A 15,699-nucleotide genomic window follows, 5' to 3' on the forward strand; every position below is an offset into this window, starting at 1 on the left:
CATAACTGTCACATATTCCCCGCACTTTTTCTTTTTGTTTTCTTATAGATGTTTGCTTCACTTCCCTTAAATACCACCGGCAATTTGGTAAGTCACATAGAAGCTGCAATAAATTTATTGCACTAATGTAACACTTCAATCTTGGAGAAGGAATGGAATTCATGGGAGCTCACACACTGCCTTCAACTCTTGTCCCATTTTACTACAAACCCACCAATTCATTAACCTTATCTTTGGTAAGACTTCCGATTCTCTGTTTTCCCAATTCAATTGGATATTATGGCACATAAATAATGAGAATTTAAAACGATATAAAAATAAATTTTGATTATGACATATTAGGGAGCCCAATCACACGTTTTCTTCTATTCAAACCTATCAAATGGATATTACACATATAGGAAAAAAAAAAATTAAAGTAGTTGAAAGGATTTTATTTATAAAAAAAAATTATTTAATACACGCAATAGTCTAAACTACAGAGGAGGGGGATTTCTCATACACAACTATGATGTCGTGAGGATTCAAACCTGAAACCTTTGATATGCAAGTGAATGCATTTTTCTGCTGGGCTAAAGCCATTAGCATAATTTTGTATTTTTAGTTATTGAAATCACAATTGAATTTTTCTTAAATATATAAAATAAATTGAAACTCACACATGTAGTACCACCAATGCAATGTGTAAGATTTTTGACAAACTACCAATTCTAATGTTTGAGCTAAAAGAGCTAGAACTCCCACAATTTGCAATAAACTTGAGTTCATGGTTTTTTGTTTTTTTGTTTTTGTTTTCAAATAGTTTCCATGACTTGATAAGTTAATAAATCCTTAGGCCCCGTTTAGTTCACATAAAAGATTTGATGGGAAATAATTTTTCATGTCTTTCCCCAAGGGACGGAAAATAGAAGATTCATTTATCATGTTTAGTAATACAAGTAACTAGGAAATACCATTTTATTTCTTTTCCCATGTTTGGTTTGTATAGGAATGAAAACAAAGTTTGTTTAATTTTTCAACTAGCCTCTCTGCACGAGCTTCCTCACCTGCAAGAGCCTCTTTTTTTTTTTTTAATTAAAATTAAAAAAGATAATGGGTAATTGTGTTCCACAAAAATATAATCCATTATCTAAATTTTCTTTTAATTTAAATTTTTTTTAAATATGAAAAAGTATGAATTTACCATATTATCTTCATTCAATTAACAATTTCAATTCTTAATGTTTGCATTAAACAAGGGCATTTTTTTGGCATTTTGAATGTTTCATCATTCTCTACCTTTTGCTTTATATATACTAACCTCTCCGCATGCGCTTCTGCGAGATACTTTTTAAAAAAAAAATGAAATTTATTTTATAATTAAAAAAGATAATGGGTAGTTGTGTTCTATAAAAATAGGATTTATTGTTTGATTTTTCTTTTAATTTTAATTTTTTTAAATATGAAAAAGTGTGAATTTATCATATTATCCTCATTCAATTAATAATTTTAATTCTTAATGTTTGGATTAATCAATGGCATTTTCTGGTATTTTGAATGTTTCACTATTCTCTGCATTTTGTTTTTTATATATAGATATATATATATATATATATATTTGTAGGGGTTTTGTTCCAGTGACGAATGGGCTGGGCTCTTGGAAGAAGGCAACGAGCAAAAATCCCCAAATGCCTGAGTTCGAAAAACAAGCTCCCAAGAGAGTTTTTAGAAAATCTAATGAGATTTTAAAAGAACACTCTCAGGATCACTTCACTAACACCCAAATAAGCATGAGGATTTCATTAATGGCTTAGCTTGAGGAGCATGTGGCATGGGAGCTAAGCTTTCACAAGTTTAGCAATTTGAGAGAGAGAAGACAGCGTGGGTTTCTTACGGAGGAAATATCAGTGCGAGCCCTATCCTAAGAAGAAGAAAGATGAACAGAAGAAAGGCTTGGGTGGCTTGAGGAAATTCCAGATTTGCTTGACAAAGCTTGGTCAAGGTCTGGATCGTTGAGTTGTGGATGGATTTTCTGGATAGCAAAAAGTCTCCTTTTATAGGCGTTAGGAGCTCCAATTTCGTCTGGTTTTCTTCTTCTTTTTCCCTTGGCAGCTCCTACCTAGCTCTATTTTGATGAATTTCCCCACCCAAGGAGCATGGGTAAGGAACCCTTTATGGTTCCAATGGTTTGACGCAGCTGGGCTTTCCCGTAGAGGGGAAGGCGCCACCTGCTTTACTTATGTTCTCTCCAAGGCAGAGCTTACAGAGGAAAAGGGGAGAGATGGAGCCTTTTGTCCGACGGACACTTCCCTCACCCCCATGGATTTCCTCTGGTCTTGCCATGGCTCCATTGCTTGGAATTCAAACGGGAATAGGACTTGACGCCAGATTTTTGTAAGTTGTTGGTTTTGGGCTTGTACATATGGTATTGGGTCCTCTGGTTTTGCTGCTTCTAACGTTTGGCAGGCTTTTGTCAAGCTGCTGGAAAGGCTTTCCCTTTAATTCTATTGATGTGGGCTGGGCTAAATATTTTGGTGGGTTCTTTGGTGTCTTCCTAGAGCATGGGTCAATTTTTTCTCCTCTCTCTCATGCTAACCCATATGCTTGGGTTCTAGGAACGGGCTTGAGTTCCAAAGTCCCCAAGTGGCTTTGAAACCTACGTTCCTTGAACCCTCAATGGGCCCCGTGATTGCTTGTCACCTTCCATACCACAACCTTCTCAGTAAGCCCCGGTTGATTTCGTGGCTTGGGCCCACTTAAGCTCGTGACGTAGCTTGGTATTAGAATGCGCATAATTTCTATACTCGTGCTTGGGGTTTCATTATGCCATGATAGGCTAGAGTCGGGCCAAGTAGCATCGAATGGGCATGTGAGCATGATTTAGTAATATCGGTATGTCCTTGGCTTCTTCTGCACGTGCTTGTTTAGCATGATTCGTGGCTTGTAGCTTGTGTTGGCGGCTCTTATAAATTTCCTTTTATCCCAATTGAGCTTATTTTGCATCCAATTACCCATATTAGGCTAAGGATTAATTTGGGCTTAGCCCCATTGGATTTTTGGGCCTCAACATTAGCCCCCTTGATTATTGGGGCCATGAGTAACTTTGAGATGGGTCAAATAATCAAACCTGGCCCAAAAGAAAAGTCAAATCCAGGCTGCTGGCGTGACCTTCCCGTTTCCCGCGTGTGCGCTGCCATGATTATTTTCCAGCAGTCCCTTGCATTCTCCAGGTACGCTTCCATCAATCCTGTTTTATTTTATTTTATTCTTCTTTCCTTTTCTTCTCTTCTTTCTCCCCTCTTCTGTGCACGCGAGCCCTAAAACTGGTTGCCCCCTTTTCGTTTTTGCTGGTTTCTTCTCATACACAGGTCTAGGGAATCCTTGGGAAACGAGAAATCTCAGTGAGGCCCCATCCACAACCGTTGGTTGGTTACGTTCAGGAAACCGCTCGCAACGATTGGGAAAAAGCCACAATTCTTCTTTTAAAATCCCTCAAATTTCTTCAATTCGCTCTTCAATCCGTCCAAAACCAAGCTTAGCAGAGTCACTTGGTAAAGTGTGGAGCAATTTCTGCGGTGGAATCGCAAGGCAGTTCCCTCCTCTCTTGACTTCGCAAGCTGCTGGAAGAATTCCATCGATAGCAGTGGTAAGCATCGTTCCCCCATTTTTGTTTTCTACTTCTTGTTACTCTGGGCACATGCATCTACACATATGCACACATACATACGCATATATGTGCATGTGGAGGCACCATTTATATTTTTCGAGAATTCCTCATGAACAGGGCACCTTTCTTGGTCTGAGTTTCATCTAATTTCCCAAACCCTAGGCTCGAATTTCGGGCATAGACCACTGATTTGGGATTTTAAGCGTGCTTGAGGCGGTACCTTACCTTGATTAACTGCAAAACCTCTAGATGGTGTCGAAGCATGGTGGAAGGAACAGGAACAGCCACTCCATGGCTTCCTTCGCATATTTTATCCCTGTGATTCATTTTCTCCCTTTTTTCTTTTAGCACCCGATAATCTTTTCCCCTCTCATAGGAAAGATTTGCATGATGATATTGAATTGGTCTTCTTTTCTTCCTTGATATGGTCCTGGCATGATATTACAGAGATGTGCGTGCATTCAACAATTCGCGAGGGTGCTGGAACTTATGCATTTTGTTCTTTCTTCCTTTCTTGCAGGTGTCCGTGACTCAGTAGGCCTGCCATGGCGTCTACTAACCTCCCGCCGATCATGCTAGACCACCTCTACTCCATGGATGACGATCTTAAAACAGAAGGGCCGCTCCTGTTGCTTAAAGATGCCCGTAAAAATCCCGTTGTTGGTGATGAGTCATCCCCCGAGACTGCTCCTGTAATTAATCCTGCCTCCATATCCAGATGCTGCATTGAAAAGGGCCTCTTTCCAGCCGTTCCCCTATTTTTCCAATATCCTTGCGGCATCAGTAAAGGTTGGTCAGAATGGGTCGACCGTGAACTGCGGGATCCATCCACATGCAACATCCTGCGCAGAGCACAAGTCCTTGATGCCATCTTCCTTTCCAAATTGTGGGACATCCATATCGAAGCGAAGATGCTTCGTCACGTGGTCCGGAGGTGGAGCACCGCTACTCACACCTTTGTGTGCTCATGGGGGGAATTTACCCCTACCCTTGAAGATGTGGCGAATATCTCTCGCCTTCCTGTCTGTGGCGACCGTAGTCCTTTCGGCATCGCCCTCACTCCAGAGAAAATAGATAACCTTGCAGTCTTGCGAAGAGGCGCTCCCACCTCTCCCAGCACTTCACTCCGATTTAGCAACTGGATACAATATTTTGGGGATGCAAACAGACAGAGTCCCTGCCGTTTGGCTGCCTTTATAGCTCTGTGGCTTGGGCGGTTCGTGCTCTGTGACCTTTCTCATGACTGCCTTCATGAGCGTGTATTTCCCTTGGCTTTGGCCATAGCCCGAGGCGATACCATCCCCTTAGCCCCCATGTTCCTGGGACATCTATACCATTTTCTTAATCGGACCCAGCTTCTGGAAAAGAGTGCATCAGGAACCATGGGCGTAGAGACCCTTCTAAATTCTGGTTTCTTGCAGGTGTTCTTGTGGGAGCGTCTCAAAGGGTTGGATGTGCATTCACTCCCTCATTCGCATGCTTTAAAGTTGGCTGACTGGGGCAATGGTTCCTTTATGCCAAACAATCTTCCATTAGTTTGCAGGTGGTTCAAGAGAATGCAGAGGAAAGGCCAGAGTTTCTTAAAGCTGCTAGACAATGTCGAGAATTTTATCTTTCGTCCTTACGGCACCTCAGCAGAGTCCTTCACTTTCGTGCCCTTCTATGCTGACGTCAATGATACGGTTGAGGTTCCAGCAGCTGTGTCGCATAGTGACCAGTTTCGGAAGCATGCCTTGTTGAATATCGCCCCATCCCCTTACCTATTCTTGGAGACCACCGTGCAGAGGTTTCCGTGACCTATTCTCCACACCGAGTCAGGAGGCAGTTTGGGCTTGACCAAGGGGTACCCAGCAGCCCTAACCATGATGACCCTTTTGCTTTACACAGGATCTTCGGAGTAATTACCACATACCAGCCAGTTGCAGGCCCATCGTTCTAGCAAGCGAGGGTCGGTGGCTTCTCTAGAGGCTACCAAGCCTCTGGAACCGCTGTCTCTCTTCCTTTCGTGAGTTCCAATCCTTTCCGGAACAGATCGCCTCCTACAACGGCCCGTCTCGCGAGCTTGGTTTGAAGAGAAAGCCATCCTCTCACCAAAACGCAACTTGCCCTTCATTTCCAAGAGCGGTGACATTGTTGGGAATTTCCTAAGACGGCCGGCCGGGGTCAGAGTCCTGGCGGCTCAGAAAAAGTGCAACGCCGAGCAAAAGGAAGCGAGAGGAGGAGCGAAATGTGAGTGAGAAGCGTCGCCGGTAAACCAAAGGTTCATTCCAAGGTAGCCCCAAGTGGCCTCCTCGAACCGGCGAGCAACTCCCCACAGCCAAGCTGCATCCGGAGGGTCGCTCCGCAAGGTGCTGAAACTACCCTCTCCGCCGTAAGTGTTCTTGACTTCCAGTACTTCTTCATGTCCCTCCTTTTGCTTTGCGTGTATGATATGTGGGTAGATACTTGTTTACATATATATTTTCTTATAGGGAAAATGGGTGCCACCCCAAAGAGAAAGAGAAGTGACACACCCCCGGTATCTCCTCGGGTAACCCTAAACGTCGAGCGCGCATTCTACATGCGAGATTTTCGAACACGCATCTTGTTGAGGCTGCCGGAACCCCAACTGTAGTGACAGTTGACGATGATAGTGATGATAGTGACACCACCGAATCCGAGGCTAATGTTCCAGAGCAAGAGAACGTTGACGATGCTAGTGAAGATTCTGCGGGACTTCAATGAGGGTTGCAGTGAGGATGCATTTGCTTATTCCAGTGACTATCCAGGAGGACAAGGTGATTCAGATATTTTCTTCGAGTCCACGATAGCATGCACGCCGCTTTAGCGCCGAGGTAATCGACGCGTTTAAGTTTTGTCCCCCTCTTCTTCCTCACACCATAATCTGTACACTCGACGCGTGCTCATCCTGCAGGTTATTGACATTGCTGAAGACCCAAACCTGCTGCGGCTATTGCTAATCTGCCGGACCCCCTTGAGGTATCTGTACCGATAATATTCTATTTACCTTCTTCTCCTACTCATCCGCCAATGCCCATTACCTGTCAATTATCACATACTAACCCTTGCATGCACCCCTTTCTTCTTCTTTTTTGCAGGCTGAGCATCATGCTTCGAATTTGGAAATTGTGCCCGTAGTACCTTCTTCCTTCAACACATTCGATACACTGGTCGAGGCAGCCCTCACAGGATCCTCTCCAACCACGACACCAACGGATTCTCGGGATGAAATGCCTATGCTCCAAGTTACAAGCCCTTTACCACCTATCTTCCAACATTTTCTCCAGAGAGACCTTGATCCTGCCATTTCGCCAGCCCTTCCAGCAGCCATTCGAGCAACACCCTTGCCGTCCATGCAACGTTGTCCGTTCCATCTCACGTTCAATCACTTCTCCGGGCGACAGGGCCTAGTCATCTAGCACTTCTTCCAGCAGTTCAACGTGAGAATGTGAGCATCGCTGAAAACGCCAGCTATCATTATCGTTGCGGAATGCTACTGCAGAACACCTTCGCAGCATGTCTTGGCTGGAGTGGGGAATCATTTACTACCTTCATGGCTTTCTTTGACAGCGGTGCTCAGGTCCTTCGATCCGCAGATGAACTCCTGCCGCTCTACCATCGGTTTAATGGTTACGCATACTTCCGGGGAATTCTTGTTTATCCCGAGACAGTTGCGGCTTTGAAGAATTTTCTGGACAAGTACGGGGATTTCATGGACATGACTGGTATTACCTCTTCATTCTCGCGATGTGCTGCTTTCCGGGCCCTCGGCTTGGTGCTCCATGGGATGGATACCGTGCGGCTGCTGGACATTACCGATCACAGCTCCTCTGGCGGGATGCGATTGCGAGGCTATGACTCGGGCTTTGAGCGAGTCTCTTCAACTGGTGAAGGTTTGGCACGTGCCGTATTGGGGGCACGAGCAGTTCATAACATGAAGTCAAATCCGCCCCGATGAAATAAGGGCAGCAGCAGAGGCTTTGGTCTTCAAGCAACGCTGGAAAACCGGGAATTGCATGGCCTCCTTTCTGCTCAAGGTATTTCTTCCGAGTCTTGTGTGATGGAGGCGGTGACAAGATCTTCTCACGGGGCCTCCCCCGTTCCCTTCTAGCCATCCTTGGTGGTACTCAGCTCATCCATTATATTCCCCTTTTTTTTTTAGACTCTAACGACACGACTGCGTCGTTATGCCTTTGTAATTTTGATATTAAACTACCGAAACTTGTATGAATTTCCGAATGCTTGAGGCATGTTGCATATTTTCTGTGTAGATATGTATATGTACTGCTTTGTTGGCCAGAATTGTCTTTATGAACTGCTTGAAATTTTTTTTTTTAGAAACGAAATCCTCGAGAGCTTCTTTTGCATGGCTTATCTAGATTCTAGGCTTGACAAAATAGCTTCCCACCTTCCCCAAAGGGTCGAACCAATATGTGCATGATTTCTACTCGGGCTTTATAAAGCTTCCAGGTGTTGTATCGTGTTGTTCCAGCATCATCCAATCTTTTGATGCCATTGGAAGAAGATCAGCCGGCCCGATCACCGAATCGCTCCCGATCAGCCGAATCGCTCGATCAGCCGGCTCCAGATCAGCCGAATCGGTTCGGATAAACATCTGGAAGAAATGCGCAGATCAGCCGAATCGAAAAAATGCAGCAGATCAGCCGAATCTGGAAGAAATGCGACAGATTAGCGAATCGACTCGATTTACAGCTCAGGAGATCACAGAGACCTAAAAGGCCAGCCTTGTCAAATGACTACTTTGTTTACCTTGCATTGCCAATCCGTTCCAGCATCTCAAAATTGCATGTTTCTTTGCAACATGGCTTATGCCATTATTATTATTTTCTTTGCTTAAGCGTGATACTTGGGGACCCCATCTAAGTGACTTTGCCCGGCATGTTTTACTGCTAAGTAGCATGTTTATATATACATATATAGATATGAAAAATTTGATAAAGGGTTAATAATAGTAAAGTTTTGGAGACTCAGTATATATTTTTTTCAAAATATTCCTTCATCTTCATTGCAAAAGCCCCTTGCTACCATAATGGTGCATCATACAAAAGTGTCTTTTTTTCAAAACATGAAAATAAGACAGAAGGAGTCTATTTTTTTTTGACAGAGAGAAAATACAAAAGTACTAGGCATAAAGTTAACTTAGCAGTAATAGAGCTTGAGCCACTTCCCATTGACGGGGTCGGTCAGCGTGCCTTCCTTGACAGAGACCAAGCGATAATAGCCGCTGCTGTGAACCTCCTTGATGCAAACGGGCCTTCCCATTGCGGCGCAAACTTGGAAGGTCCCGACACCTGTCTTCTTACATGCTCCGCAACTTTTAGCACGAGGTCTCTTTGCTTGAAGCGCGAGGCTTGACTGTCCTGTTATAGGCTTGAGCTACGCCTGTGGTACAATGTTGTCCTCTTTTCGGCTTCCGCTCTTTTTTCATCCAAAGGTTCAAGATCCAGCAGGCGCCATTTCGAGCATGACTTTGTATCCCATTCAAGGTCGTTAACAGCTGCTGTTCGCAGTGGGGATGGTGATCTCTACCGGCGAAATGGCATCGGACCCATACACAAGCGTTTAATAGGGCGAGAAACCTGTGGCACTTCTTGAAGAGGTGCGGTAGGCCCATAAAGCATCCGGCAGGTGAACACTCCAACCTCCCTCGTATTCATAAACCATTTTGCTTAGGATCCTCAATAAAGTCTTGTTTGTGGCTTCCGCTTGACCATTTCCTTGTGGATAATAAGGCGTGGAGCGACGATGCTTGATACCATAACCACTAAGTGTCGAGCTTACTTGCTTATTGACAAACGGGGTGCCATTGTCGGTGACAATCTTGTATGGGATCCCAAACCTACATACAATATTCTCACGGATGAAATTGGCAACGGCAGCTCCCGTGGCCTTCCGAAGAGGAACTGCCTCAACCCACTTTGTGAAATATTCGGTGGCTGTGAGGATCCATATGTAGCCGTCGGACGGTGGATGGATAGTCCTGATCAAATCAAGCCCCCAAGTATGGAAAGGCCAGGGAGTGCGCATGTCTTGCAGCAATGTAGGAGGTTTGTGGCTTAGGTTAGCATGGATTTGGCAGGTGTGGCATTTCTTAACAAAGTCATGTGCATCCTTCTTCATGGTGGGCCAATAATACCCAATACTCAGCAGCTGCCGGTAAAGCTTCTTCATTCCTTGGTGTTCACCACATTCTCCAGCATGAATCTCTTGCATGACTTGCTGTGCTTCTGATTCTCCCAAGCACTTTAATGGCTCACCATTAAACCCCTTCCGATAGAGAATTGACCCATCAACAAAATACCTCTTTACGGTCTTTTTGAGCTTATAGGCAAGCTTGGGGTTAGTCGGCAGAGTTCCTCCAACAAGGATTGCCAAGTATGGAGCCCGCCAATCTTCTGCAAATGAAACAGTGAATGACTCCTCCGTAGAGGGTATCGTAGAACAGGTGGGACAATCGAATTGTAGTTCAGCTGCTTGCTTCTTCATCTCTGGCCAATAATAACCTTTGCGTTGTAAGCGCCAGACAGCCGATTACATGGTTCCAAGCCGCAAGTGGCATTGTGTACCTCTTGCAACCTCCTTCTTGCTTCTGCCATCCCAACACACCGGGTCAGAACACCTCCCGGAAGACGTCTGTAGAGTTCCCCAAAGATAGTCACATAGACTTTCAAGTCTTTAATGCTGCTCTCTTCACCTAACTTTTTCTTCAGTGGCTTTCTCCAATCATCCTCTTCCAGCAGGTCCCCCTGGGCCATTGCTTCGACCACTGGTGTGCTTCTCCTTATCACGGTGATGTTGGGCTGCTCTTGCACAAATGAGAGCTTTGATCCCAACGTGGCCAGAGCATCAGCGTACCTATTGGTGGCTCCTGGAATGTGCTCCATCATGATTTGCTTGAAGGAATTAATGAGCCTTTCAGCAGCTGTCCGATATGGTGCCAAGGTTGCTTCCTTCACCGCAAAGCTTCCTTGCAATTGACTTAGTACCAGGTTTGAATCGCCAATGATCTTCACCTTTTCTGCGCCCATTTCTCTTGCTGTGGACAATCCCGCAATAAAAGCTTCGTATTCTGCCACGTTATTCGTGCATGGAAAGTCTAGCTTGAATGAGAGAGCCGTAGCTTGCCCATAGGGATTAACGAGCACAACACCTGCCCCTCCACCTTTTGATGTGGAAGACCCATCAAAGTAGAGGGTCCATGGTTCCTCCTCTGTAACAGTAGCAACCATTTCCGGCAGCTCTCCGAGGACTTCCTTGGAAAGGGTTGATCCTTCTATTTCGGGGAATAGAGCTAGCATGTCAATCACAGCTTGTCCCTTGATGGCCTTAGGAGTTGTGCATATGATATCAAATTCGGAAAGCTGCAATAACCAACGTGCGAGACGTCCGGATAATACTGGCCTTGTGAGCAAGGAAGTAGTGTCGCAAGCGCTGTGCAAGCATAGACAAGAGCAAGGCATAAGAGCTCCGTTTTTGGGTACCTTGCCTCAGCTCCTCTCGTTGTCGGCTTACATAATAAACGGGTTTTCCTCCCGTTATGGCCGTCCTGCGCAAGCAAAGCTCCAACCGCAGATTCGTCGCAGCCAAGTAAAGCTTGAGTGGAAGTCCAGAATAGGTGCCCTCATCGTGGGCAGCTTTGTGATCAGTTGTTGTACCCGCTGGTAAGCTTCTTGGCATCCCTGGCTCCATATATATGGCTTCCCTTTTTAAGGAGAGGAGTGAAAACACTCATCATTGCAGCAAGGCCTGGAATAAAACGCCGAATGTATGACAATCTTCCCATAAAACTTTTCAATTCCTTTGGATTCTTAGGTGGTGCAAGAGAGCATATGGCTTTGGTTTTCTCAGAATCCACATCTATACCACGCTGGTGTACCTGAAAGCCCAGAACTTGCGGATGAGACTCGAATGCGCATTTCTTTGGGTTCATTTTTAACCCATACAGCCGGCACCTTTCCAGCACCCGCCTCAGAACTCCCTGATGACTTTCTCTGGTTTTGGATTTTACTACGAGGTCATCCACATAGTCTTCCACCTCCTTTCCCATCATATCATGAAACACTGCCGTCATGGCCCGTTGGTAGGTAGCACCGGCATTCTTGAGACCAAATGGCATGACCGTGTAGTAGAAATTTCCATAAGGTGTTCGAAAGGCTGTTTTCTCGGCATCCTTGGGAGACATCTTGATTTGATTATAGCCACTAAATCCGTCCATAAAGGATAGCATGCCTTGACCCGAGGTTGAATCAATCAAGATATCCATGTTGGGCAGCGGGAACTCATCTTTTGGGCAGGCCCGATTGAGATCACGATAGTCTGTGCATATTCTGATTACCCCAGTTTTCTTCTTTACGGGTACGATATTTGCTAGCCATGTCGGGTGTTTGATTGGCTTGATGAATCCAGCGGCTAGCAGCTTTTCGACTTCCACCTTGATTTGTTTCTCAACTTCTGGATGAAAATTCCTCCGTGGTTGTACAACAGGTCTTGCACCGAGTTCAATATTCAGCGTATGACTTACCAAGTTTGGATTAAGGCCGGGCATCTCTTCATAACTCCAAGCAAACACATCTCGAAATTCTTTCAATAACGACACCAAAGCTTCCCTTTCTTCCCCCGTTAAATGAACACTGACAGAGATGGGTCTTGGGACAGAGGGGTCATCACTTAAATCAATTGTTTCCAGCCGCTCAGCTCGCTGAGCCATCTTGCATGTGCTTGGGTGCTGTCATTGGTTCTTGGAAAGGACAAGGCAAGGGTGCCTTGCCATCTAGACTCTCGCGGCTATCTGCTTGCATAGTTTCTCCACCATACTCGGGGCTTTCCCGTAGGATACGGTCAAGCCCCCAATCCCGTCATAAGCGTTTATATACAGTGCGCCCATCTGGCAGCGTGACCTTTGAGCATTGAGGGTGATCGTAGGCATGGTTGTTGGCCTCCGAGTGCCTTTTTCTTTCTCGATCAACGATGGTTATGAGCTCCTCGTTGCTCAGATCACGAATCTCGGTCCACGATGGCAGGTAAGTCCCAGAATTCTTGGATGGGTTGCTTCCGGCGCCTGTGCACTCGGTGTAGAATTCTGCCTCGGAGTAGTGAGCTTCGCTTTGATTGAACGGTGCTTGATTCCCTGGTATACGGAGTGGTCTTAGCCCAATTCTTCCCTTTACACATTGATGGTACGTAGAGACCACAAGTTTATGTTTGTTGAGCCATGGCCTTCCCAACAAAGCATGATAAGCCACATCTACGTCCACCACATAGAACTTGGTGAGTGACCGGATGGGCCCTACCTTCAAATTTACTTGCATATATCCAACCGTAACCTCACTTTGATTCCCAAAACCGCTAATGCTCGTTTGGGAATGCACGATCTTGGATAGTGGAATACCATGTAAGTACAGCAGAGGCAAGATGTTAATGTAAGAACCCGTGTCTCACTGTGAGCCCTCCGTATGAACACATCATTGATTTGTCCCTCCAGGTAAAGCGGCCTTTTATGATCCGGGTATGGAACTTCCATGTCCTCGTCTGTGAAAATGATAGCGTTGTCATTTTCCAAGAATGACCTTTGAGGTTGAGCAGTGAAGCAATGAGGGTTGGCTCTGCAGAAATATTCATAAGGGCTCTACGAATGCTTCCTCGCTGAGGCCCGAAACCAAGTTGGTCAAAGAGTGACTTAACTCTAGGATTCCTCTGGAGGGCTGTGAAGCGTGGGTCCTTGCTTCGAACTCAGATATCGCTCCATTGATCGCCTCGGCACTGTAAGGGAGTGAAATGTCACACAGAGCGTTTCTGCTGTCGGACGAGGCTTTCCGGCATTGTTCTTCCGGCATGTCCAACATGAACACCCCATTGTCTCGCAATCATCCCAGCCATCACGAGTGGCCATGGCGTGTCATAGCTTGGCGGTTTCGAGTATTTGCACCAGTAAGCTTTATCCATGTTTCCACAAGGCTCCCAAATAGCCTCCGGTGGCTTTGGATCATTCCTCCATGGGTGGCATAATTCGTCATCGTCGAGCAAATCATCTGAACACGTAATAACAGCAGCCGTTTCTTTCCCCCTTCGTTTTGGCAAAGGGTCCTCATCAATAGCCTGCTTCCTAGAGGGAAGCTCAAGAACTCCCTCGTGTATTTTGCCATGTAAGATCCTTCTTAAACTCTGACAAGTGATGGTCGGATGTCCTACAAACTGGTGATAGCGCATGTATCGGGATCACTTTTTCTTCCCTGGTGGGGACCTTGTAAGGCCTGAGAGGTTTGATTGCGCCGTCAGCAATCATTGTGTCGAGGATGGCATGAAACTCTTCATCTTTGCAAGGCAATGGCGGGTACGTCTCCCTATCTTTTCGTTTGCGTGAGCTGTAGTCGTTAGATGGCTTCTCATCCGTGGCTAACACCTGATGTGATTCCTTCTTCTCACTCCTCCAGCCCCTTTGTCCAGTCGATTTGACAGACATGCTCGTCTTTCTTATCGCCTTCCAGCAGCCGGGAAAATTGGCTGATGCCGATATTTTCCAAGTATACTCTATAGTCCGCCACAATGTTGCTGATGCAAATCTCAACAAGTGCCTCCTCATCTTTTTCGTCATAGCAATCGAGAGCCAAGTCCCGGAATCTTCTCACGAAGTCCACGGGATCCTCCCCTTGCTTTTGGCGAGTGTTGTTGAGCTGCGTGGTGGTGACCCTCTCCTCGTGCTGAAAATATCTTTTACAAAACCTGCTCGCCAAATCGTCCCAGGAACGCATAGAACCTGGTGCCAACGTGGTGTACCATGTATAAGCCCGATCGGTGAGGCTCTTTGAGAATTCTCGGAGTCGCAAATTATAATCACCAGCGTGCGGCCCCAAAGCATCAAGGAATCGGTTGACATGTTCCTTCGGGCTTCCTTTCCTCCCATCGAAGAGAACAAAGGTTGGTGTTTCGTAACCTTTGGGATAGGGCTGCTGGAGTAAACTTGCTGGGTACGGTGGCTGAGGAATGTACTTCCAATCCTCCTGACTTCGACTAAGCTCCTTTTCCAGCATGGCAACGACATCCTCCTGAGTGACAAAAGACGGTCCCCTTTGTTCGACCCTTTTCCCAGCGGCAGATTCTTCTTGCGGACGTCTATCCTCTTCGCTTGGCTTGGAATCAGCATTTTTAATTCTTTGATAGTGTCCATCATCTCCTTCTGGGTTTCCCCCATGGCCTGCATAGCGTGATGAGATCAGTGAGGGTGAAGGCTTCCTCACTTGCACGCTCTTGTCCTCTAGAGGAAGCATTTTGCCTTGATTCAGAATCACCATGGTCAGGTCCATCTTGGGAGGCCATGGTGTTGCTTCGGGTTTTCTTTCTTGGAGGCATCAGTAAAATGGCAGCTTGTTCCCCAGTGAAGTCGCCAATTTATGTAGGGGTTTGTTCCAAGACTGACGAATGGGCCTGGGCTCTGGAAGAAGGCAACGAGCAAAAATCCCCCAAATGCCTGAGTTCGAAAAACAAGCTCCCAAGAGAGTTTTTAGAAAATCTAATGAGATTTTAAAAGAACACTCTCAGGATCACTTCACTAACACCCAAATAAGCATGAGGATTTCATTAATGGCTTAGCTTGAGGAGCATGTGGCATGGGAGCTAAGCTTTCACAAGTTTAGCAATTTGAGAGAGAGAAGACAGCGTGGGTTTCTTACGGAGGAAATATCAGTGCGAGCCCTATCCTAAGAAGAAGAAAGATGAACAAAGAAAGGCTTGGGTGGCTTGAGGAAATTCCAGATTTGCTTGACAAAGCTTGGTCAAGGTCTGGATCGTTGAGTTGTGGATGAATTTTCTGGATAGCAAAAGTCTCCTTTTATAGGCGTTAGGAGCTCCAATTTCGTTTGGTTTTCTTCTTCTTTTTCCCTTGGCAGCTCCTACCTAGCTCTATTTTGATGAATTTCCCCACCCAAGGAGCATGGGTAAGGAACCCTTTATGGTTCCAATGGTTTGACGCAGCTGGGCTTTCCCGTAGAGGGGAAGGCGCCACTGCTTTACTTATGTTCTCTCCAAGGCAGAGCTTA

The 15,699-nt window shown here is 45.7% G+C and overlaps 1 protein-coding gene across 1 annotated transcript; it reads right to left on the reverse strand.

The window, feature by feature from the left end:
- Positions 1 to 10,149: 10,149 nt before the first annotated feature.
- On the reverse strand, positions 10,150 to 12,374 carry LOC148914531 (uncharacterized). Its single transcript, XM_089042669.1, has 2 exons — positions 11,323 to 12,374; positions 10,150 to 11,098 (listed from the first exon to the last, which is right to left on the reverse strand). The coding sequence occupies exons 1-2, from the start codon at positions 12,372 to 12,374 to the stop codon at positions 10,150 to 10,152; spliced, it is 2,001 nt and encodes a 666-aa protein (XP_088898795.1).
- Between the last annotated feature and the right edge of the window lie 3,325 nt (positions 12,375 to 15,699).

This window comes from Prunus mume, linkage group LG8 (genome assembly GCF_029339155.1).
Source record: "Prunus mume cultivar Tortuosa linkage group LG8, ASM2933915v1, whole genome shotgun sequence".
NCBI lineage: Eukaryota > Viridiplantae > Streptophyta > Magnoliopsida > Rosales > Rosaceae > Prunus > Prunus mume.

Excerpts from the sequence above, each read along its gene's own strand:
- LOC148914531 (XM_089042669.1), bottom strand. The coding sequence starts at position 12,374 with ATGGCTCAGCGAGCTGAGCGGCTGGAAACAATTGATTTAAGTGATGAC. Across the intron at positions 11,099-11,322 it reads GCCAAGAAGCTTACCAGCGG|CGCTTGCGACACTACTTCCT; the intron begins GTACAACAACTG and ends ATGCTTGCACAG.